The sequence below is a fragment of the Lepidochelys kempii genome, chromosome 7 (assembly GCF_965140285.1).
Source record: "Lepidochelys kempii isolate rLepKem1 chromosome 7, rLepKem1.hap1, whole genome shotgun sequence".
In the NCBI taxonomy this organism is placed as follows: Eukaryota; Metazoa; Chordata; order Testudines; family Cheloniidae; genus Lepidochelys; species Lepidochelys kempii.
In genome coordinates, this window is record NC_136386.1 from 25,639,209 (window position 1) to 25,664,281 (window position 25,073).

Here is a 25,073-nt window from a genome sequence, read left to right on the forward strand (position 1 = left end):
CCAGGAGCTCTGGCTTCAGACAAGGCTCAACTATCACACTGAAATGTAAGTACAATATTTATATTTCCATTAACCTATTTTATAATTATATGGTAAAAATGAGAAAGTAAGCAATTTTTCAGTAGCAGTGTGCTGTGACACTTTTTTGCATTTTTATGTCTGATTTTGTAAGCAAGTAGTTTGTAAGTGAGGTGAAACTTGGGGTACACAAGACAAATCAGACTCCTGAAAGGGGTACAGTAGTTTGGAAAGATTGAGAACCACTGTGATAAACATCCTAACTACCATTAGCAGTGGGATGGGGTTCTATAGTCCTTGATGTGGCCCATAGCACCATTACAATTTTAGGGTCCTGTCCCTTTTGAAACCTGGACTGTTCTGATGCAATTGCCAATAATAGAGCCTAGCACATGGTATTTTTTATAAAATGGACACTGATTCATTAGGAGGTGGATTGGAACATGAGCTCATTTAACATACAGGTGTCAGATAGTGACTGACAGATTGTTACCACCAACTTGGAATGGATCTGAAGTGATGCTGACAACCTAGAAGTGAAAGGCTCTATATGCCATATATAATCCTCTGAGCCACCTACTTCCATCTGCTTGTTTACATTTTCAGTACGTTATGATTATCTTGCCTTCTGAGTGTACCTTTGTATGTACACTTGTATCTATATAACATATTTGTTCCTCTAAATGGAACAGGAGTTAATTGTGTGGTGAGACTTGTGAGGTCTGACCTGCGGGAGAGGATAAAGTACATTTAAGGTATGTATTTTTAAAAAGTCCTTGTGCAAGTTCTTTGGAGCATTAGGCACATATTTCAAAAGCAAAATGACTGCCATTGCAGGTCAGCTTCAAGGAGCTAAATAATGGCATTCTGTATTTGTTGCACTGTGGTCAAAAACTATTTGGAATAATTGTAATGCATGAGAAAGAAAGGTCCACAATGTACTGGTTTGCACTGAAGTGATTATGCAATGTGAAATTTCCGAGCATTGCCTGTTACTTGAGGGATTTTTCTACCCACTACAGATGTAGGGTGTTTTTTTTTCAATTCTGATTCTAACTTATCTTAAGTATGTTGTTGGAAGGACCTCTTTTTCTTTGTATTAGGTTATGCCAAGTGTCTTAGTGGTATGAACATGTCTGGCAATCACTGCATAGTATCTGAAAATTGTTGATTTAACTTTTGCAGAGGGGATTGTTTGCAGCACTTGCTGCTGAAGCAGCATCATTATTTAATTACATACACTTAAAATCTATGCTTTAACATGCTATTTGCTTAAGGCAATGTGCTAGTTAGAAGCTGTTCTGCCGTGTGTGTGTGTGTGTGTGTGTGTGTGTGTGTGTGTGTGTGTAAATGAGAGACTTTCCAGAAAGCAGCAGAGCTGTAACCATTTGCATTCAATGAAAAGGACAGAATTCTGTACATCTAGTAAAGGGTTGATGATGTGGCTTTCTGGATGTAAGGGCTCTTGTCTCAGAGAACAAGGAGCAGCAGTTAGTAACCTTCTCCCTATCCTCTCTGATTTTTCACTGTGGCAAACGTAAATTATTTTATTTTATTTTTTCATTACTCCTCTGACACTGTTGATACTGGGGTTTACAATGAAACCCTCAAAGATTTTTCCACAGTTCCGTTGTCAGACAGAAATGCACAAGATAATTTTCAGTAAACTGAGGCATTTTGCTGGACAGTAGGGGAGGGAGGAGCACAAGGGTCTGTTGGGTAAATTTAATGTTAAGTTGTTAATTGTGAGTAGAGGTCTTTAGTGTTACACTAAATTCATTGTGGGCCTATTCATGAAGGCTTTATTCTGTTGGAGTTTTGCCTAACTAAGGAGTGAAGGAAAAAGAGATAATCTGAGCTTTAGGGGTCAAATGCTGGTTCCCTGTGGTTTTTTAAAGACCAAAATGATAGACTTGACGTAGGGGAATCTATGCTGGGAATGCAGAAGATAGATTATCATCGTTTCTGCCTTCGCCAACCTGTGGCAATGAAACATGGGCTAACTTGATGACAATGACCTGTTTGCAACTCTCATGTAATTTTTAGACCTTCTGATCACTCCCCTATCATCGGTCTTGCATGGGTGTCCTGTGCAGACTTTTTGTGGCCTGGTATCCTCCAAACTGACTGTATCTGTTCTGATTGCATACTTTCCTGTAGAACCCCCTTGTCCGTAAGCAGGTCCAGGATATCCCTGAGTAATTAAAGTGATAGTTCTACAATTTTTAACACAGATTTCTATACACCACCCACTAGAATTCCTACACCATACACTACAACACTCGTTGTAAGAAGCAGGGAGAAGAAAAGAGGAATGCCAAATTTCCCTTGTCGCTTCAACACTAATATGGATGTTTCCTGAGACTATCATCTGTGCAAGACAGTGACAGTAACATAGCTGCCATAAATTGGGTGTCTGAAGGTGTTCACTTATGCTTTTGTTCTGGGGTTTTATTTTCCTCCATGTAATATTTCCTTCTATCAGATCAGAGCATGATCTCTAGCATAGCCTATAGCAGAGGTTCTCAAACTGGCGGTCAGGACCCCTGAGGAGGTCGCAAGGTTATTACATGGGGGGTCGTGAGCTGTTAGCCTCCACCACAAACCCTGCTTTGCCTCCAGCATATATAGTGGTGGTAGATAAATTAAAAACACTTCTTTTATATATAAGGGAGGGGGTGTCACACTCAGAGGTTTGCTGTGTGAAAGGGGTCACCAGTAAAAATAGTTTGAGAACCACTGGCCTATAGCATATAATTACAGTACATGTACCTTTATGGGGAGCAGTCAAGGTTCACTGCACAAAATGAGGGTGAGGAACAGATTACATCTTGGGTTGAGTCTTTTAAATTAATATTCATTGACTGACTTTGGCAAATAGCTCCAGATTATTAGGAAAGGGTTGGTAGATTTTTTTTTTTTTCCCCTTCAGGCTTAAGCATGCACAGTGCTTTACACTTCAAGTTCAAACAAGAGTTGGACACGGATATTGAGATACTTGTGGGTAGCCTGTTTTTCCTGCTGGACTATTCTTATAGTGCTTCTTGAATGAATTAATTTTTAAGATATCACTGGAAAATTATTTCTGATGTTGATGTCTGTATTTCAATCTTGTAACACAATATTTTGTTATCTGAGAACAAAATCTTGCGTTAGTAGTTTTATCTTTAATTCTGTATAGGTCACTTAAACATATACTGTAATTCTTGACAGTATATACATTTCATCTGAACAACAGCACAGGTTATAATTGTATGTTAGAATTTAGTCCCAGTCTAAAACACATGTGCTGAAGCAATTCTAAGAGAGTTTTGTGCTCAATGAGTAACTTCAAGGAGAAACACTTCATGAGGTGTTGATTTGACTAAAATCTGAATGTTTAGGTTTAACCGTTCTGAAACATTTCATTTAGAATTCGCTTAGCAAAACATTAAACTGCATTTTCCTATTGTGTCAGATTGCCTTAAGGGATCTGTAGTTCTGGCCCTTCTCTCCTCTGGGCTGGGCTCCCTGGAGTATATCTACCTTGAGACAACATTTCCTCTGACAGAGCTGTGTGGTACATCATGGGAGACGTGACTTTGGGAGCATTATGGGAGATGTAGTCCAGTGAGGAGAGAATGGGGTGTGTCAGACTCCCAAACTACAATTCTGATAAGGCAATGCATCATAATGGGAAAACACCGTTGAATATTGAAATGACTCAAAACAAAGAGTTTCGGGTAATTTCAACAAAAAAACCCCACGCATTTTGATTATGGGAATGTCAAAATTTAATTTTTTTTTAAATTTCCATTCAGCAGAAAGATTTGAAATTTCAACTTTTCATTCCAATTTGGGGGGAAAAAATTTGGAATTTCCTATGGGGTAGAAATTCCAAATTTTGCCCAGCTCTAGTAAAATGAGCAGTTGAGAACTTGTGAATAAATATATCAACTTTTTGGGCAAGTGGTGGGTGTGTACAAATCAAAGCTATCTCTAAGTAATAATTAACTTGTATATTTATGTCTTTAGCCAATATTTAGGTGAGCTCATCTTGAATAATTATGCAATGAATTGGGCATAAACATGAACTCTTCTTCAAGGAGAGTCCCTGTAGGAGTTCCACTTCAGGTGAATGCACTATCCCCATCTCATGCTGTTGTTGGCGCCTACCTAGCACTCGCAACCCGACTCCTCTCAGTTCCTTCTTAACCGTCCTTGGCCTGAGACAGAGCTCCCAGCAGTGTGAAAACAGATACTATTCTTAGAGCTTAGAAGAGTTTCTTAGAATACTTTTTAATAGATTAGATATGGTTATTTACCCTTTCTTTCCCCGTTTATTTTCTGTTTAAATTTGTTTTTCTTTTTATAACTCTATTTCTACCCATCTGAATAGTTACTGTTCAACTATACAGTTGAACTGCCATAGTTACAGTATGCCTGGTTCATCAGGCTTCAAGTGTTGCCTTTCCTGCCAGGGGACGATCCTGGTGCTGGACGGGCACTCTCAATGTGTCCACTGCTTAGGTGAGATACATACACCTCGGAAGTGCTCTCACTGCAGTAACTTAAAGACTCAAGCCTGAAAGGACAGAGATTTGCATCTCAAACTTATTCTTCTGGAGAAGTCTCTGTGCCTGGTATCCAATCCTGGCCAGCAGACAAAGATCTCCAGAGATGTCATCTTCTCCACACAAGAAGGCTCATTCCTCCAAAAAAGGCTCTGAGGAAAAGAGCATCAACTTCTCCACTGAAAGACCCAGCAAAAAAGAAGCTGTCTTCAGGTCATTCCCTACCCTCAGTAATGACCAGACCGCAACTGAGTACATACAAGGCACCAGGATCCTCCAGTATTGCGTGTACCGTGACAACCACTGACCCCAAGTGGACAGACTCAGAGTTGAGAAGCAAACGAATGCCCTCCTCCTTTGCTATGGCACTGATGGAACTGGACATGGCACCGAGGTATTCCCCACAGCTTATGGTGCCACCACCTTTTCCAGTAGTGCAGAATGCTCTGAGGTCAACACTGACACCTGTGCCTGCAGCAGCATCATTGGCACTGACCACTTTGGTGCCAAAACCACATGACTCTTCAATGCCACAATCTTTGCTATTCGATACCTATGTCTCTCTGGCCTTACAGTGTCATCTTCACTTACATACACAGGTCCAAAGCCCCTTCCATCCATTGAGGGGCACTGCTCAACAGTCACCTGAAGTGGACCATCCTGAAGTGGACCATCCACTCCTCGACGAAGAGAAGGTTACTCATCCTGTACAGTAACTGAGGATCTTTGAGATGGGTGTCCCTGTGGGTGCTCCACTCCCTCTCTCCTCACATCTATTTCAGAGTTCAATTTCCAGACTCTATGGTAGAGAAGGAACTGAGGGGGGTCGGGGCATGTGTGCGCTGGATAGGCACCGACAACGGTGAGAGACGGGGATAGCTCATGTATGACTTAGACGAGCACTGCTGCAGAAACTCTCTGATCGAAGGCATGGGGGCATGCATTCACCTGAAGTGGAGCACCCACAGGGACACCCATCTCGAAGAATAATTGTTCTTTCTACCTTCAAATAGGCTAGTCTTATTGTCTTCCCTTCACAATAAGGGCTCCTTCTGGGTCTCTCAGTAACAGAACGAGGTTTCAAAAATGGCCTCCCCAGAGATTCTACCCCTTTCTACCACATGGGCCAGAAGGATCTGCATTTCCCTGGGAGGCCCCAACCAGGGATGTCAGTAAGGTTCCCCTGAGGAGGTAGCAAGATGAGGGAGCTGGACATGTTGGCCCCTTACTGTATTCTCCAGTGCTGGCAGTGTCCATTGCCCTCCAACCACATCCAGAGAAGAGGCAGAATGTGAGGAGGTGGCCAAGCTCTACAGCAGGGGTGGACAAACTTTTTGGCCCAAGGGCCATACTGGGTATGGAAATTGTATAGCAGGCCATGAATGCTCACAAAATTGGGGGTTGGGGTGTAGAAGGGGGTGAGGGCTCCAGCTGGGGGTGCAGGCTCTGGGGTGCGGCTGGAAAAGAGGAGTTCAGGGTGCAGGAGGGGGCTCTGGACAGAGGCAGGGGATTGAGGGGTGAGGGGGGGGTGAGGGCTCCAGCTGTGGGTACAGGCTCTGGGGTGGGGCTGGGGATGAGGGGTTGCAGGTGTAGGAGGGTGCTCCAGACTGGGACTGAGGGGTTTGGAGGGTGGGAGGGGGATCAGGGCTGGGTCTGGGGTGCAGGCTCTGGGGGGCACTTACCTCAAGCAGCTCCCAGAAGCAGTGGCATGTCCCCTCTCTGGCTCCTACATGGAGGCGCAACCAGGCTGCTCTGCGCGCTGCCCCACCCACAGGCGTCACCCCTGCAGCTCCTACGGCTTTGGTTCTTGGCCAGTGGGAGCTGCGGGGTGGCACTTGGGGCAGGGGCAGCGTGTGGAGCCCCCTGGCTTCCCCTATGTGTAGGAGCCAGAGTGGGGACATGCTGCTGCTTCCAGGAGCACACCCCGGCTGGAGCAGGGCAAGCCCCAGACTCCGCTGCCTGGTGGGAAGTCGAGGGCTGGCCCCTGGGCCATAGTTTGCCCACTCCTTCTCTACAGTCAGGAGTGCGGCTGCTGGTGCAAACTGTAGGGACAAAGGCCCAATTTTCTATCCAGTGTGCTACCCTTCTGGCATTCCTCCCCAGATGGAGATGGAGAAGTAGGAGCAACTTACCCCTGAAGCCAGCTATTCCATTCCTGCCTTCTTGGGGAAGAGTCTGTGTCTGTGTGTCTAGAGGTTGAGGCAACCCCACCAAGACTGGGCTTGAGTGTGTATGTATGTGGCAGGGGGGACTACACTCTGCCTACAGAGCCAGCAGAGCTCCCCAGTAAGACACATCAGTAAAGAGAGTGCCAGGCAGGTGAAGCAGGAGACACAGACCTTTCCATTTGGTTCTGGCTTTCTTGGCCTTGCTCGCTCCCTGAAGCCTGCAGGTGCAATGGATACCAGAAACATCTTGGGAGGGGAAAGGGAGCTGAGTTGACAATGTCTCCAAAAGGCAAATTCAACCCTGGGACAAAGCTGGGAATTAGATAGTTACACTACGGTGCCCCAGTCAGACATTTGAAATAAAGGTTGAATTTTTTCTCATTAAAGCTCTGTGGCAGGGAGGTTTGGCTGAGCTGCTTGCTGCTGTGTAGATAGATAAAACTGGAGGAAACTGCTGGGGATGGGCCATTTCCCTACTGCCAGTGAGTGTCAGGTCTGGTTCCGCTTCAAGCTGGCGGAAGTACCCATTGTAATGGATCTCTGGACCCTTTTATTTGAAGAAAGGAAAAACATTATGTTCACCAGAAATTTTCCTAGCTTCTGGTGGCTTGCATTCTGGTTGTTTTAATTCATTAGTCTGCAGAAGACACTGATCTGTCGTACTGCTGATGTAAATACTGTTAGCCTGATATTTGGGGGGGAGGGATAGCTCAGTGGTTTGAACATTGGCCTGCTAAACCCAGGGTTGTTAGTTCAATCCTTGAGGGGGCCATTTATGGATCTGGGGCAAAAATTGGGGCTTGGTCTTGCTTTGAGCAGAGGGTTGGACTAGATGACCTCTTGAGGTCCCTTCCAACCCTGATATTCTGTGATTCTATGATAAATCTGTAGGCGGAGTCTAATGAAATCCAGAGCTTGCTCAATACAAACAGGATGATTCTGATGGCTGAAAATACCTGGTATTATTTTGTTTGACTATTAAAAAAACAAACAAAAAACCCTCCAAAAGCAACCTTTGCAGAGAAGTTTCACATTACTACTGTGGATCATATTTCATGATGCAATTAACTTTCTCAATTTTGGGGGCCTTGGTTTATACTTGTAATTAGCATGTGTCATAAATATAAAGGGAAGGGTAAACCCCTTTAAAATACCTCCTGGCCAGAGGAAAAGCCCTTTCACCTGTAAAGGGTTAAGAAGCTAGGATAACCTCGCTGGCACCTGACCAAAAAGACCAATGAGGAAACAAGATACTTTCAAAGCGGGGGGGCGGGGGGCAAAGGGTCTGGGTCTGTCTGTGATGCTTTTGCCGGGGACAGAACAGGAATGGAGTCTTAGAACTTAGTAAGTAATCTAGCTAGATATGCGTTTGATTATGATTTCTTTAAATGGCTGAGAAAATAAACTGTGCTGAATGGAATGGATATTCCTGTCTTTGTGTCTTTTTGTAACTTAAGGTTTTGCCTAGAGGGATTCTCTATGTTTTGAATCTAATTACCCTGTAAGGTATTTACCATCCTGATTTTACAGAGGTGATTCTTTTTACTTTTTCTTCTATTAAAATTCTTCTTTTAAGAAACGGAATGCTTTTTTCATTGTTCTTAAGAGCCAAGGGTTTGGGTCTGTGGTCACCTATGCAAATTGGTGAGGATTTTTATCAAACCTTCTCCAGGAAGGGGGGTGCAAGGTTTTGGTGAGGATTTTGGGGGGGAAAGACGTTTCCAAACGACTCTTTCCCAATAATAAACCTGATTAGACGTTTGGTGGTGGCAGCGAAAGGGCAAAAGGTAAAATAGTTTGTACCTTGGGGAAGGTTTAACCTAAGCTGGTAAAAGTAAGCTTAGGAGGTTTTCCTGCAGGTCCCCACATCTGTACCCTAGAGTTCAGAGTGGGAAAGGAACCTTGACAGCATGTGAAAAGCACAGACTTGGAGCAGATTAGGCCATGTGTGCCTTTCCGAAATGTTACAGTATGGAAATTATTACTGCCAGTACTTGAATATGTTTATGCTGTTTTATAGAATGACTTCAGGCCTCATTCCTGAAAGTGGCACTTTATCAATTTGGGGCTGAAATCTGACCTTAGAAGCGATATAATTTAGTGAAGAAGATCCTCTACATTTTTAAACATTTGAAAAGTAAATCGATCCACCAATGTTCTGAGGCTCATCTTAAAGTAATATGTTCGCTCCGGCTGCTGCTCTGCGGGAACATAACTAACATTATGTATAGCTCTGTACATAGTCCTGCTGACATGAACTGTGCTGGCACACATTCAAAGAAGTAAACAAAAGGCAATCAGTGTTGGCTTCTGCAGAACTAGCAACTCTGAAAAACAATGGCTAAATACTGTTCAATTTATTCATGCAAGTAGTCCCATTGATTAACTTGGAGATTACTCAAGTGAGGCAGGCAAAATTTGGTCTTAAAATGCTTGTCCAAAGTTTTGATCTACTCTGTTTCTCTTGTATATATTTGCAAATGCATAAATCTGTTCACCTGAATTTTTTTTTAATTACTCAATATTTTTATTCTTTTTTTAGAAAAAAGATGAATGGCAGTAGCCCAGCACGCATAATGAGCAACCCTCAAATAATAAACCAGTGTGCCCGAGGAGGAATAGAGGAAAAAAAAGTTTGGTAAGTAAACAATCTTTAATTTTAATCTTTCAAGAGGTTAATAAACAATGAGAGAAGTAATTTAAAAAATAATTAAGTTCCTTTATGTTTCCCTCTCTTTCTAGTGTCTTAACAATAAAACATGAAAAGCGGGGAAGGGTTTTATTTATTTTTATTTAATAGTGCAGGTCTGGGTGTCTCACAGGTTTGGTAATGGAAGAGATGAGGTGAAATCCTGGCCCCACTGAAGTCATTGGCCAAACTGCCTCTGACTCCAATAGGGCTAAGATGGCACATATGGAATCTTTCAACTTTGTCATACAATTTAAATCTCATCCACATTGGTGGTAATGGAGAACTGAGCCACTTCACAGGTGACAGATATTCTGTTAAACAAGTCTGTGGTCTCACTGTAGTTTCTAGTGGGCTGGTACAGTAAAAGCCATTAAAAAGTCAACATTTTCCAAAACTTACCAAAGAAACTTCTATTCTAAGTGTAGGAGAAAACTGGAAACCTCAATTAACTGTTTACAAATGCTTACATTTTAATTAGAGCTGGATTAATTTTTTGGATAAAACTTTTCTGGCTAACCAAGGCTGATTTAGGTCAACAGAAGTATGTAAGAAATTTGGGTCAAATTGGCAGAATTGTTTCAGTTAGGAAAGGGAAGATCTGAACAAAATTGAAATGTTTTCTTTTTTAACTTATTCAGAATGAAATGTTTCAATACTTCAATTTGAAACACCTTTTTATATTGCATTTTACTTAAATCTTTAAAAAAAAGGTTTAAAAAAGGTTGAAATGAACAAAACATATTGTTACAAATGAAACAATTTTTTTCATTTTGGGTCATTGTGAAGCTGCCATTATTTTATTTTGGTTTGTTGACTGAACCAAAACAAATTAATCATTTAAACAGCACTAATTTTAATGATGACCAAGGTTGCTTCATCAGTAAAACCACCACTGCTCGTTACATTGCTTTCAGCACACCTATTGGCATTTACACCAGAGGGGCCAAGTTCTGAATGAGCATTGAGACTGAACTCTCCACTTGTTTATACAGGGTTTACTCCAGCTCCACGGAAGATAATGGGGGAGTCATTCTGTTGCCTTCCCTTCCCTGTTATGTGCACACATTTATCTCACTGTTGCACTCCTGATTTAGCTTGGATATGCTGATGTTGCTCATTCATCATGAAGAAAAACAACAGAATAAACTCATGCCAGGAACGTGTAACCAGCCTGCCAAGAGGGCTAACTCACATCTATCTTGTATGTAGAGAAGTATGCAAAAAGAGAGGGAGTACTTGTGGCACCTTCGAGACTAACCAATTTATTTGAGCGTAAGGTTTCGTGAGCTACAGCTCACTTCATCGGATGCATTCAGTGGAAAATACAGTGGGGAGATTTATATACATAGAGAACATGAAACAATGGGTGTTACCATACACTATGGTAATCTCCCCTACTGTACCATACACTATGGTAACACCCATTGTTTCATGTTCTCTATGTATATAAATCTCCCCACTGTATTTTCCACTGAATGCATCCGATGAAGTGAGCTGTAGCTCACGAAAGCTTACGCTCAAATAAATTGGTTAGTCTCTAAGGTGCCACAAGTACTCTTTTTCTTTTTGCAAATACAGCCTAACACGGCTGCTACTCGGAAACCTGTAGAGAAGTATGGTTTCACTTATTATACTATTGAAACAAAAAATAATAGCAAACCATATTGTATCCCCAACTGGACCTTTGTTAAGGAGTTAGTGTTGAGTAATAATATTTGTTTCAATAAAATAAATATGTGAGAATTTTCTGTAAAATTCATTTGGCAGCCTGGATTGGTGTGGCAGATTCACCTCCTTTCCCTGTCCTCATTCTAGGAAAACTCTCAAAACCATAAATGAGACTTCAAATTGTGTTTTGTGTATGTGGCATCTTTTTTTAACCCACAGGGGGGAAACATTTTAATGATGCTGTTAATAGCTCATTGTTTCTGGTCACTTTTTTTTTGCTTTATCATGCCCCTAATATTTGGGTACATCCTAAATATGTCCTTTCTCTTTTATTAGAGAGATGAAATAGGTGAGATAATATCTTTTCTTGGACCAACTTGCGTTGGTGAAAGAGACAAGATTTTGAGCTACACCAAGCTCTTCTTCAGGTCCTGATCTTACCTCTTTCACCAACACAAATTGGCATGGGGACTGACTCCATGGGTGTTCGGGGCTGGAGCACCCTGGGGAAAAAATCTTAGATGTTGAACACCCACCAGCAGCTCCCATATCAGCTCCCCGCCCCAGCGCCTCCCACTGGTGGGCCCCACAGATCAGTGTCCATACCTCCTGCCCCCCTCTATCAGCTGTTTCATGGTGTTCAGGAGGCTTGGGGGGGGGTGGGGCGGAGCGAGGACATGGCGTGCTCGGGGATGTGGGTGAAACTGGGCGGGAAGAGGTGGGGTGGGGGTGGGAAGACGTGGATCAGGGATGGGAAGGGGTGGAGTAGGGGCAAGGCCTGGGGTGGGGCCTTGGGGGAAGGGGTGGGGCGTGGGCAGAGCCGGGTGTCGAGCTCCCCTCTCCCCGGCACTTTGGAAAGTTGGCGCCTGTGCAAATTGGTCCAATAACAGATATTACTTCACCCACCTTGTCTATCTAATATCCTGGGACCAACATGGCTACAACAACACTACAAATAGTGTTCTCTTTTATGGCTCTCTACTTTTCCCTTAGTCTTGCAGAACCATATAATCTGTACACCTTTACCTCACCCTATCTTATCAACTGTTAATGACTATCTTAACTATCTGCTATTATTTATTTGCAAAAAGAAAAGGAGTACTTGTGGCACCTTAGAGACTAACCAATTTATTTGAGCATAAGCTTTCGTGAGCTACGGCTCATTTCATCGGATGCATTCAGTGGAAAATACAGTGAAGATGTTTTTATACACACAGACCATGAAAAAAAGTGAGGATGTTTTTATACACACAGACCATGAAAAAATGGGTGTTCATCACTACAAAAGGTTTTCTCTCCTGCTGGTAATAGCTTATCTAAAGTGATCACTCTCCTTTCAATGTGTATGATAATCAAGGTGGGCCATTTCCAGCACAAATCCAGGGTTTAACAAGAACTTCTGAGGAACGGGGGGGGGGGGGGGGGAGGGGGAAAGGAATAAACAAGGGGAAATAGGTTACTTTTTATAATGACTCAACCACTCTCAGTCTCTATTCAAGCCTAAATTAATTGTATCCAATTTGCAAATTAATTCCAATTCAGCAGTCTCTCGTTGGAGTCTGTTTCTGAAGTTTTTCTGTTGTAATATTGCAACTTTCATGTCTGTAATCGCATGACCAGAGAGTGAAGTGTTCTCCGACTGGTTTATGAATGTTATAATTCTTGACATCTGATTTGTGTCCATTTATTCTTTTACGTAGAGACTGTCCAGTTTGACCAATGTACATGGCAAAGGGGCATTGCTGGCACATGATGGCATATATCTCATTGATAGATGTGCAGGTGAACGAGCCTCTGATAGTGTGGCTGATGTTATTAGGCCCTGTGATGGTGTCCCCTGAATAGATATGTGGGCACAGTTGGCAACGGGCTTTGTTGCAAGGACAGGTTCCTGGGTTAGTGTTTCTGTTGTGTGGTATGTGGTTGCTGGTGAGTATTTGCTTCAGGTTGCGGGGGGCTGTCTGTAGGCAAGGACTGGCCTATCTCCCAAGATTTGTGAGAGTGATGGGTCATCCTTCAGGATAGGTTGTAGATCCTTGATGATGCGTTGGAGGGGTTTTAGTTGGGGGCTGAAGGTGATGGCTAGTGGCGTTCTGTTATTTTCTTTGTTGGGCCTGTCCTGTAGTAGGTGACTTTTGGGTACTCTTCTGGCTCTGTCAATCTGTTTCTTCACTTCAGCAGGTGGGTATTGTAGTTGTAAGAATGCTTGATAGAGATCTTGTAGGTGTTTGTCTCTGTCTGAGGGGTTGGAGCAAATGCGGTTGTATACTCTGAGATAGCGCGTACAATGGATCGTGTGGGTGTGGTCAGGGTGAAAGCTGGAGGCATGTAGGTAGGAATAGCGGGTCAGTAGGTTTCCGGTATAGGGTGGTGTTGATGTGACCATCACTTATTAGCACTGTAGTGTCCAGGAAGTGGATCTCTTGTGTGGACTGGTCCAGGCTGCGGTTGATGGTGGGATGGAAATTGTTGAAATCATGGTGGAATTCCTCAAGGGCTTCTTTTCCCATGGGTCCAGATGATGAAGATGTCATCAATATAGTGCAAGTAGAGTAGGAGCGTTAGGGGACGAGAGCTGAGGAAACGTTGTTCTAAGTCAGCCGTAAAAAATGTTGGTATACTGTGGGGCCATGCAGGTACCCATAGCAGTGCCGCTGATTTGAAGGTATACATTGTCCCCAAATGTGAAATAGTTATGGGTGAGGACAAAGTCACAAAGTTCAGCCAACAGGTTAGCTGTGACATTATCGGGGTTACTGTTCCTGATGGCTTGTAGTCCATCTGTGTGTGGAATGTTGGTGTAGAGGGCTTCTACATCCATAGTGGCCAGGATGGTGTTTTCAGGAAGATCACCGATGGATTGTAGTTTCCTCAGGAAGTCAATGGTGTCTCGAAGGTAGCTGGGAGTGCTGGTAGCGTAGGGCCTGAGGAGGGTGTCTACATAGCCAGACAGTCCTGCTGTCAGGGTGCCAATGCCTGAGATGATGGGGCGCCAGGATTTCCAGGTTTATGGATCTTGGGTAGTAGATAGAATGTCCCAGATCGGGGTTCCAGGGGTGTGTCTGTGCAGATTTGATCTTGTGCTTTTTCAGGGAGTTTCTTGAGCAAATACTGTAGTTTCTTTTGGTAACCCTCAGTGGGATCAGAGGGTAATGGTTGTAGAAAGTGGTGTTGGAGAGCTGCCTAGCAGCCTCTTGTTCATATTCCGACCTATTCATGATGACAACAGCACCTCCTTTGTCAACCTTTTTGATTATGATGTCAGAGTTGTTTCTGAGGCTGTGGATGGCATTGTGTTCTGCACGGCTGAGGTTTTGTGGGACAAGTAATGCTGCTTTTCCACAATTTCAGCCCATGCACGTCGGCGAAAGCACTCTATGTAGAAGTCCAGTCTGCTGTCTTGACCTTCAGGAGGAGTCCACCGAGAATCCTTCTTTTTGTAGTGTTGGTAGGGAGATCTCTGTGGATTAGTATGTTGTTCAGAGGTGTGTTGGAAATATTCTTTGAGTCGGAGATGTCGAAAATAGGATTCTAGGTCACCACAGAACTGTATCATGTTCGTGGGGGTGGAGGGGCAGAAGGAGAGGCCCCGAGATAGGACCGCTTCTTCTGCTGGGCTAAGAGTATAGTTGGATAGGTTAACAATATTGCTGAGTGGGTTGAGGGAACCATTGCTGTGGCCCCTTGTGGCATGTAGTTGTTTAGAAAGTTTAGTGTCCTTTTTCTTTTGTAGAGAATCAAAGTGTGTGTTGTAAATGGCTTGTCTAATTTTAGTAAAGTCCAGCCATGAGGAAGTTTGTGTGGAAGGTTGATTTTTTTTTTATGAGAGTATCCAGTTTTCAGAGCTCATTCTTAATTGTTTCCTGTTTGCTGTAGAGGATGTTGATCAGGTGGTTCCGCATTTTCTTTGAGAGCGTGTGGCACAAGCTGTCAGCATAGTCTGTGTGGTATGTAGATTGTAATGGATTTTTTACCTTCAGTCCTTTTGGTACGATGTCCATCTGTTTGCATTTGGAAAGGAAGATGATGTCTGTCTGTATCTGTACAAGTTTTTTCATGCAGTTGATAGATTTCCACTCCATATGGCAAAATGCAGTGCCTTGCATAATGACAGGTTTCAGAATAACAGCCGTGTGAGTCTGTATTCGCAAAAAGAAAAGGAGTACTTGTGGCACCTTAGAGACTAACCAGTTTATTTGAGCATAAGCTTTCGTGAGCTACAGCTCACTTCATCAGATGCATAAAGTGGAAAATACAGTGAAGATGTTTTTATACACACAGACCTTTGCCATGTACATTGGTCAAACTGGACAGTCTCTACGTAAAAGAATAAATGGACACAAATCAGATGTCAAGAATTATAACATTCATAAACCAGTCGGAGAACACTTCAATCTCTCTGGTCACGCAATTACAGACATGAAAGTTGTGACATTACAACAGAAAAACTTCAGAAACAGACTCCAACGAGAGACTGCTGAATTGGAATTAATTTGCAAATTGGATACAATTAACTTAGGCTTAGAGACTGAGAGTGGTTGAGTCATTATAAAAAGTAACCTATTTCCCCTTGTTTATTCCTTCCCCCCCCCCCCCCCCCCCGTTCCTCAGACGTTCTTGTTAAACCCTGGATTTGTGCTGGAAATGGCCCACCTTGATTATCATACACATTGAAAGGAGAGTGATCGCTTTAGATAAGCTATTATCAGCAGGAAAGTGGGGTTGGGGGAGAGAGAACCTTTTGTCGTGATGAACACCCATTTTTTCATGGTCTGTGTGTATAAAAACATCCTCACTGTATTTTCCACTGAATGCATCCAATGAAGTGAGCTGTAGCTCACGAAAGCTTATGCTCAAATAAATTGGTTAGTCTCTAAGGTGCCACAAGTACTCCTTTTCTTTCTGCGAATACAGACTAACATAGCTGTTACTCTGAAACCTATTATTTATTTGTAATTCACCACAGGGATGTGTGGAAAACTAATGGATGTTACCGGTCAGTCTTGTCTTACTGATATCTGGTCTTTTAAAATCCTCTGGTTTATTGCCTGTCTATTCTTATCCATGATTTCTGCTGTATGTGGTACAATTCTGCCGTAGTTGCTAATATTTTTAGTTCTCCCCATCCTCCACTCAGTCTTCTCATCAAATCATCTGGGGATCACAAGCTACTAGTCTCCCAGGGGTTGTAGTCCTGTGTGTGCATTTTTCAATTTTAGACATCTTAAAAATAAAAATCTTAATATCAGGAGATCAAACAGAAATCTCCTTTGTACAGTTGTAAAAATACCTCTCAGGATTTAGGATGGGATAAAAATCCAGAATTCCAGATGTTTATCTGAATCAATGGAGATCTGTGCAGAACCCATCTTCTCCCAACAGGTTTCCCTGTTCATTGCTTGTAGTCATCATTATGGCCTAATGTTGAAAGGTGCCGGTGCCCCTGAAGTCTATGGAAGCGACAGCTATTCAGCACTTTACAGGATCAGGCTGATATGTATTAGATCTTTATATTCAAATGTCAGTTTCTATTGGTGCTAGTGTATTTTGCCCTCACTCAGACTCATCAGTGGACATTTGGGGGTAAGATATACACTCTAGAACAAGGGTGGGCAAACTTTTTGGCCTGAGGACCACATCGGGAAATAGAAATTGTATATCAGGCCATGATTGCTCACAAAATTGCGGTTGGTGTGTGGGAAGGGGTGAGGGCTGTGGTTGGAGTTGCAGGCTCTGGGGTGGGGCTGGGGATGAGAAGTTTGGGGTGTAAGACGGTGCTCTGGGCTGGGACCGAGGGGTTTGGAGGGCAGGAGGGGGATCAGGGCTGGGGCAGGAGTGCAGGTTCTGGCTGGGGGTGCGGGCTCTTGGGTGGAGCTGGGGATGAGATGTTTGGGGTGCAGGAGGGTGCTCCAGGCTGAGATTGAGGGGTTTGGAGAGCAGGATGGGGATCAGGGCTGGGGTAGTGGGTTGGGGTGTGGGGAGAGGCTCAAGGGCTCAGGCTCCAAGCGGTACTTACTTCAAGCAGCTCCTGGAAGCAGTGGCATGTCCCTGCTCCGGCTCCTATGTGGAGGCGCGGCAAGGCGGCTCTGCACGCTGACCCATCCGCAGGCACTGACCCTGCAGCTCGCAGGCCAGCTTAAAACAGGCCGTAGTTTGCACACCCCTGTTCTGGAAACACTGCACACCGATAGTAACCAATCTAAAGTGTCCTAAATCTTTAAAGTTAGAATCTCACTTCTTTTAAAGTCTCAATCTGCTGTGAGTAAAGAATGTTACAGCTTGTGGAGTGCTAATTAGGGACAAGAATAACTTGACTGATCTGCATTGGCACTAAAATGCTTATTACTGGAGGATGGATGAATGAACAATTCCAGTGGTGAAGGACACATTGTGACTTAACTCTTGCTGGGGCAGTGGAACGTTTTGTTGTAAGGCTTGTCATATCCTTTTCTCTTTAAGTACCCTGTCCTATCTTTTCTAGTTAGTGTATCTATTAGATAAGTCAATGTAGCTATGACAGTTTACACCAGCTGAGAATGTGGCCTTTAATGTAATGAAAAAAGCTCAGATGTGGCCCATGTCTTTTTAACTTGTATTTCAAACTACATACTGTAACTTTTATGTTTGGTGATCTTTTAATTTAGAAAACAAACGGCTGTTAGAAGTTGCCCTTTGCCTGCTATGTGTCTGCTTACTTTGCACTTCTGATTTGAGAAGCTGACTGCTTCATTGATACATCCAATGTCTTAAATGTAACGAACAAAACAGAGTGGCTGAATTCTTTATTTTATTATCTGAAACCTGTTTGGAACTTGGAGATGAGATTAAAGATAAAGGGGAAGAATTGGTATGGGTGTGTGGCTGGTTTTTTTTTGTTTAGCTCTTGAGGGTTTTTTTGGCAGGGTGGGGACAGAGGATTAGTATATATGGTCAGATGTTGCATTTTACTTTGTCCTAGCAGTATAATGTTTCATTACAGCTTTAAGATTTTTATATAGATAGATAGTCTGATTCCAAAAAAGTGTTTGTTCTGTTTCAGTTCTCAATTTGGCTCGGTTATAGAGGATTTTGTTTTTCAGCATGGCAATGTGTAGTTGTTACAGAGTGCTGATGTTAACGATATTTGGAATGTATAATATGAAACGCATGGTGTAACTGTGTTAATTATGCAGGTTAGGGTGAAAGTCACCTTAGTGCAGAGGAGCTGAGGAAGATCTTATCTGCCACTTAGGGCATACTTATGCTACACATGAAGGGTTTAAGTATTGCGTCAGTCCTTGTTTCTGCCTCCCCCCCCCCAAAGGGCTGAATAATTTGATGATTTCAGTCTGGATCACTACAGAAAATAATGTTTTTTTTTTCTAAAAAAGATGTATTTTACATAATGCCTAGATAACGAAAGCAAAACTAGTAAAATATCACTAGATGGATCAGTTACTGAAATGTGATATAGTGACCAAGAAGAGGCTGAGTAGATATGTTTAATATCAAGAACATTATTTTATATAGCTAATGCTTGTCAGGACTGTCCATATCACATTATACTCTTCTGAAGTTTTCTCAAGTGGTGTAACAGATCATTTTGCTGATCTTCTGTGTGTTACGTTGACTGTTTTGTTCAGTGAATGCACATTGCATCTGTACCATAGTAAAGTGCAGACTTGTCCAAACCTCCCCCCTGCAAAAACAAACAAACAAAAACCACTATGACTAAATTTATAAATGGGGCCCTACCAAATTCGCGGCCATGTAAAATGCGTCACAGATCGTGAAATCTGGTCTTTTGTGTGCTTTTACCCTCTACTATACAGATTTCCTGGGGAAGACCAGCATTTCTCAAATTGGGGGTCCTGACCCAAAAGGGAGTTGCAGGGGGTGGTCGCAAGGTTATTTTAGGGGGATTGTGGTATTGCCATCCTTCCTTCTGCACTGCCTTCAGAGCTGGGTGGCTGGAGAATGGCAGCTGTTGGCTGGGCACTGAGCTCTGAAGGTGGGGCTCTGTCAGCAGCAGCGCAGAAATAAGGGGTGTCAGTACCATACCATGCCACCCTTCTGTGCTGCTCCTGGCGGCAGCTCTGCATTCAGAGCTGGGCTCTCAGCCAGCAGCTGCTGCTCTCCAGCTGCCCAGCTCTGAAGGCAGCACCACTGCCAGCAGCAGCGCAGAAGTAAGGGTAGCAGCACCGTAACCCCCCTTACAATACCCTTGCACCCTGCCACATACAACTCCTTTTTGTATCAGGATCCCTACGATTACAATACCATGAAATTTCAGATTTAAATGTCTGGAATCCTAAAATTGATGATTTTTAAAATCCTATGACCACGAAATTGACCAAAATGGACCATGAATTTGGTGGGGCCCTAGTTATAGTTTATAAAGTGTTAGTAAATGATTTGATAAATTTTTTTTTAATCAATTGTTGTAGACTGTTTTGAGTACAACAGATCAGTAGTTGCTTATAACTATAACTAATATATATACACACACCCACACACCCTTATGTTGACGGACTTATAACCACCTATAATACATACTACTCATGGATGTAACATGTTTATAAGGTGCAACCTTGTCTTTTTCTATCCAATAATTTAGAGTAGTAATTGATCACATGATTCCATTTTTAGCCAATTGAAAACTTGAAGCCGGGGGGCTGGGTAAGGGAAACACTTTATTCCAATCCACCAGCAGAGAGATTCATTATGATCTTTTCTACACCAGATATTTTGCTAACAGTTCCCCACCACTGCTAATATCAGTTCCACTCTGCCAGTGATAGCAATGTTGGGAGCTCTAACATAGCTGGGTATCCATGCAGTTGCCAACAGTTTAACCACTTTGTTGTCCGAGAAAATAAGTGGTCACCTGGTGCCCTACTTTCTCTAGAGCTCCTACCAGTCAAGCTGAACTGACGGTAACAATATTGAGGAAACCTCTGGAAAATCAATGACACACAAAGGTATAGGCATAGGAAATTTGCTGTGATTGAAAACTTGCTGTCATTTATCTGCTGGAGGTTTTTATTTTATTATTTTTATATATTATATATATATTAAAATATAAATTAACTGTTTAGCTATGAAGAGAGCTAGTACATTTATTTACTTCTCATTTTTCTGTCCATGTATTTCATATTAAAGGGATACCCTAGATTTAGAAAAGATTAATAACCCAAGGAAAAGTAACATCAACTCTATCAACATAACCTGCATTTGGTGGTTAACTTCCTTACTTGGTGTACTGGGATTCATTTGAATGATCAGGACTTTATGGAGTGTTTTCAATTGGACCATTTACTGTGATATAACCATTTTGATCTGTCATTGTAAAATATTGTGCATTCAATACTAGTTCTATACAGCACCATACAAAATGTTGTTAATCTGCTAACTCCTCTTTTTTTTTTTTTTTTAAATGGGTGGAGACATTGAGTTATATAATTTTGACTGCTGGCTCAATCTGAGAGGAAACTTCTTCCAAGAAAAACAAGTTTTCTGGTTCATGTAACAGCTTTTTTCAGTAAATGATGCCAAGACTCTGATTGAATTTGGTTGAGCCAATGAATTGGACGGGGAAAGGCAGGTCTGACTGAGGCTCTCTTATCTCATTTTAAATACAGTAAACATATGTTCATGATTTTCATAAATATAATAATTTGGTCTTCAAAATTCAGAGCTTCCTTATACCATTAACATCAGATAATAAGATCTGTGCCATCAATGCCAACACTTCCGTCAATTTTAATATGAGACACAAGAAGAAACTGCAGTTGTGAAATATTTGCGGGTCCTTAATTTTAGTGACTTTTGCTTCATTCTGAGAATTTGGAGTTATGATTACAAAAATTAAGTGTCTGTTTTCTTCTGTTGGGAAGATTCAAACATCAGAGTAAACTCAAGTTCCCTGTCAATCAGCCCAATCTTGCAGAAAACAGTTTCCAAATGAAAAAAAAGCAGCACGAAATATAGGAACTCTTCTTCACCCCAGCTGATCTAAACACAATTCGCATCAGTTTCTGTTGGATTTAACTAAATCTATTTTGTAAATAATCTGTGTGTGGATATACTTAAATCTGTTTACAATGGATTTATATAATTTCAGCCTAGTTCTTACTATGGGTTAAATACTGCGGGCAACATACACTTTGATAAACAGAGAGCTTGTGAAGGGGAGAGGAGCACAGCTTGCTTGTTGCATCATGCTGCTCCTACTGTAAAGGCACGTAACTGTCTGTCTGCTTCTTCGCACTGCTGACCCTGGATCTGACCTTGGGATGTAGCTGGGAGGAAACAGTGGCAGGGCCACCACTACCCACCCCTGTCCAAAAAGTTATCTATGGAATACTAATGAAGTTCTCTTTTCATGTAAAGGCTTGGATAATATGCATGGTATGGGAGTACTAGCTGCTGAAATAGGAAAGCCTCACCCTGCCATTGTGATTAGTAGCATTGAGACAAACCTACAGCCTCCCAGTTCCTGATCTCTCCCTTACTCTCACCTCCCCTGCTATTCTCTAGCCTCAGCACCTTGCTTTAATCCTCATTCTTGTTCTCCAGTATCTAGCAGGCCATCAATATTTCAATAAGAATGTCTATCAGTTCCACTCCCTTTACTGCAGCCATCAGCTGTGTGGGGTCTGACTGGCTCCCCAGCTCTCTCCAAGCTGTAATTGGCTGGTACTTATCTCCCATCTCCCTATTTAGCATCTGCATTCTCTTCCTGCCCCCAGAAGGACTACAATTTCCCCCAACACATTTGCTTTGTCATTGCAACCTCTCAACATTCAGCACTTGTTCCTGTTCACTTTCCTTCTACAGCAGATGTGATCCATGTATGGTAGAGCTCTTGGGTGCATATTTCAAGTAGGCAAAAAATGCTCAGTCAGAAAGGAATATGCAGGAAAAAAACCCCTTTGTTTGCTTCTCCATGTGGAGTCTTACTCCCATACCTCATGGTCCTGGGTAAGAGAACCATTTTGCCCTGTAACGGGCTAGAAGCAATTCAGAGTCCCTTGCTTCCACGAGTATAAAATTCAATCACAAAATTGCTGGTAGAAAATCCAATCCAATTCCAACAACAATGAAAAACTAGTTACTAGAAAGTTACTATAGGTATAGGTTGAAGTTAAAGAAGCTTTTCTCTACCTACTATTAAACTGTTTGGATGTCCACCCAGACATTAATTGCTTGTTTATGCTTGATGATTTTCTAGCATCTCAAAATCATGGGCTACTGGAGGCTCTTGATGCATAAGAACAGCAAGTGCTGGTTGTAAAGGGACTTAATTTACTGCAAAGTATATGTGGATTATACATAATTTTTACAGTGTACTTCATACATTTAATGGGCCCGATGCTGTGTTGTCCTACTCCTTGTGTAGTCATTTACAGAAGAACAAATTAGATGTCATGTCTCTGCTATGGGTCAGTTCCCAATTATCACCAGCCTCTGGCAACACAAGCACTGCCTTCCAGCCCTCCGGAGGCCTTGCTTTCTATTTACAGGTAAAGGATAGGTATGGTTCAACCCCTGAGCACTCCAAGCTATCCTTTGGAGTTCTCAGCCCCTCTTCCACTGGACACTCACGCAGTTCACAGCTCTGCTACTTTCAAAGGAATAGTACAGAGCAGCTTACCAGTTACACCTTAGGATAACCACTCTGCTCAATACACAGCACTTAGATATGTTTATAGTAAAAGCGAGAAGAAGTTTATTTAAGAAAGAACAGACATTTGAGAAGAAGCAAGTAGAATTAATGGAAACAAATGGTTACATAGAAACTAAAATCATAACATGCTATCTAGAGCCTTAATTTACGTAACTAGTATTGTCATGTCATATAGAACAAAAGCTTACCCAAAATTCTTCCAGCATATGACAGCCAGGCTTGGCTGTGATCTTCTGTTCACACTGTCCTTTTGCCTCCTCACTGGAAAGATCCCCCTCCGTCTCTTTAAAATCCAGATATATATCTCTCAACAGTCCTTTGATTGTTATTAATAAACAGGACACTTCCTGCTGATTGATCTTCCATGTGGCCTCCTTTTCTTGTTGACCTTGCAGTCTTTTAATCAGCATCTGCCTCTGCTTGCAGATGGGCTTATCTTCTGAGATACATAATACACACCTGACCAGACAAAGAGAGATAAGCGTCTCCTATCCCCTGCCTGAACACAGTCTGTCTGAGGCTGGTCACCTCCTGGTGACCTGCTTTTAACTTCAAGGTCTTTAAGAACATAATTTCCAGTATAAATATATTATATTTAAGAAATTACCTGTACATACATTTCACAGTGACTAAGATGGCCAGTATGTCTGCCTGTTTGTAGAGATCTCACATGCCATCCTTTGGTGCATTATTATGTAGACATCAGACACGGGATCCCTGTAAATCCCTATACACCCTTATGCCCTCTGCCAGTTGGCATTAAGCAGTCTCTGGAGCCCAACTACCAAAACAGAATGGTAGTGTTTTACACCCACTTGAATTAAGTTAATTGATTAGCTGTAACTTTAGGAGGGTGTTAATAACAATGCCTAGAGGGGGTTCTTTTTGTTTGTGTTTTTTGTTTTAATATTAACTTCAAAATATGGAAACATCTTAAACACAACAAAAATCAAGTAGTAATTTATAAATATTGTGGTGACAATAGTTAAAGCACAAGGAAGTTTTTCATGTACTGTTTTACTTTTGTGGTTCTACATTTTAAAAAATGAAATTAGTAGTGTAAAGATATGTGGGTTCAAAATACCTGTGAGTGACAGTTGAAAGTACATAATAGATAAAAACTGAAGGGCAGATGAGGATATGCTTCATAGCAAAGAAGTGGTACTCAGACAGCATAGTAGATACTTAGCACAATGCATTGGGATTTAGTCATGTTTCCTTTTAATGATGATGCGACTAGTGGTGCTAAATTCCTTCACACCACATTGAATATTTCTCTTTGGATGAGCCATGACAAATTGACTGAACTCTAGCTTGATTTGAGGAGGATGTACAGATTCATGACATGTTACATTTAATTAAAAATGAGCTGAAGTCATTGTACTAATGTTGCAACCTTTACCAGCTACTAACTGTTGAAGAAAAAACTGCATTCCATGATTAGAAAACTGTGAAACATAAACATGCCTAATGACACTTCTTCCATAATTTGCTTTTATCAGCTTTTTGTTAGTATGGCTCACTTTTTGAAGAAAACTACTTAAGTGCAGTTTTACTGCAGATGCACAAAAGATACATAGTGATTGAAGGATATATAGTCAGAATGTCTGCACAAGGGATGATAAAACCATAATTCGCAGATTCAATCTTCTTGATGATTTATATGGAGTCTTTTTTTTTTTTTCATACAAAAGTCCTTGAATTAGCTGATTTCCAGCTATGTTTCATTGCAAAGGCAGGGAAGTGTTTGGAGAAGACAAAGAAAATGCACACAAAATGCTAGGATAACTGTAGTAAATGGACAATATTTTAATAAGACAAGATGGAAATGTGCCTACTTAGAAAGAACACTAAAAATAAAACAAAAAAATCCCAAGCCCACATCCCTGTCACCTAACTTGTTCATGTCTTGTTCAATGCACTTCTGTGCCCATAAAAGGAGCAGCTGTATTGTAAGAGTTATTACAATGCAAACAGCTGTATTGGGACTAAAATCCAGAAAGCTAATCAGGAAATGGATAAAGATCCAGTAGAGCAGACACAGAGCCTGGAGCAGATAACTCATGTATCATTTTCTGCAGCACACATCAAGAAAGGAGACTATGCTCAAATGGTTAATATGAGGGCAATCCAGCTGCTGACCTTAGGGTCTCACATGGACAAAATGGGCTTTGTAACAGGAAAAGAGCTCCCAGAGGCAAATAAGTTTAAACATATGTTTCATCCTCCTGTTTTAGAAAACTTTGTACAGCTTGCATTTACTGACTGTGGATGTGAATCCTGACTGGTTCCCAAAGAAAGAAAGA

At 41.9% G+C, this 25,073-nt stretch overlaps 1 protein-coding gene across 1 annotated transcript in view; it reads left to right on the forward strand.

The window, feature by feature from the left end:
• The window catches only part of ARHGEF3 (Rho guanine nucleotide exchange factor 3), a 312,784-nt gene that overhangs the window by 8,897 nt on the left and 278,814 nt on the right, over positions 1–25,073 (forward strand). Inside the window, exon 2 of the mRNA XM_073351503.2 lies at positions 9,282–9,377. Within this exon, the coding sequence (XP_073207604.1) occupies positions 9,282–9,377 (96 nt within the window). The remainder of the gene's footprint in view (positions 1–9,281; positions 9,378–25,073) is intronic.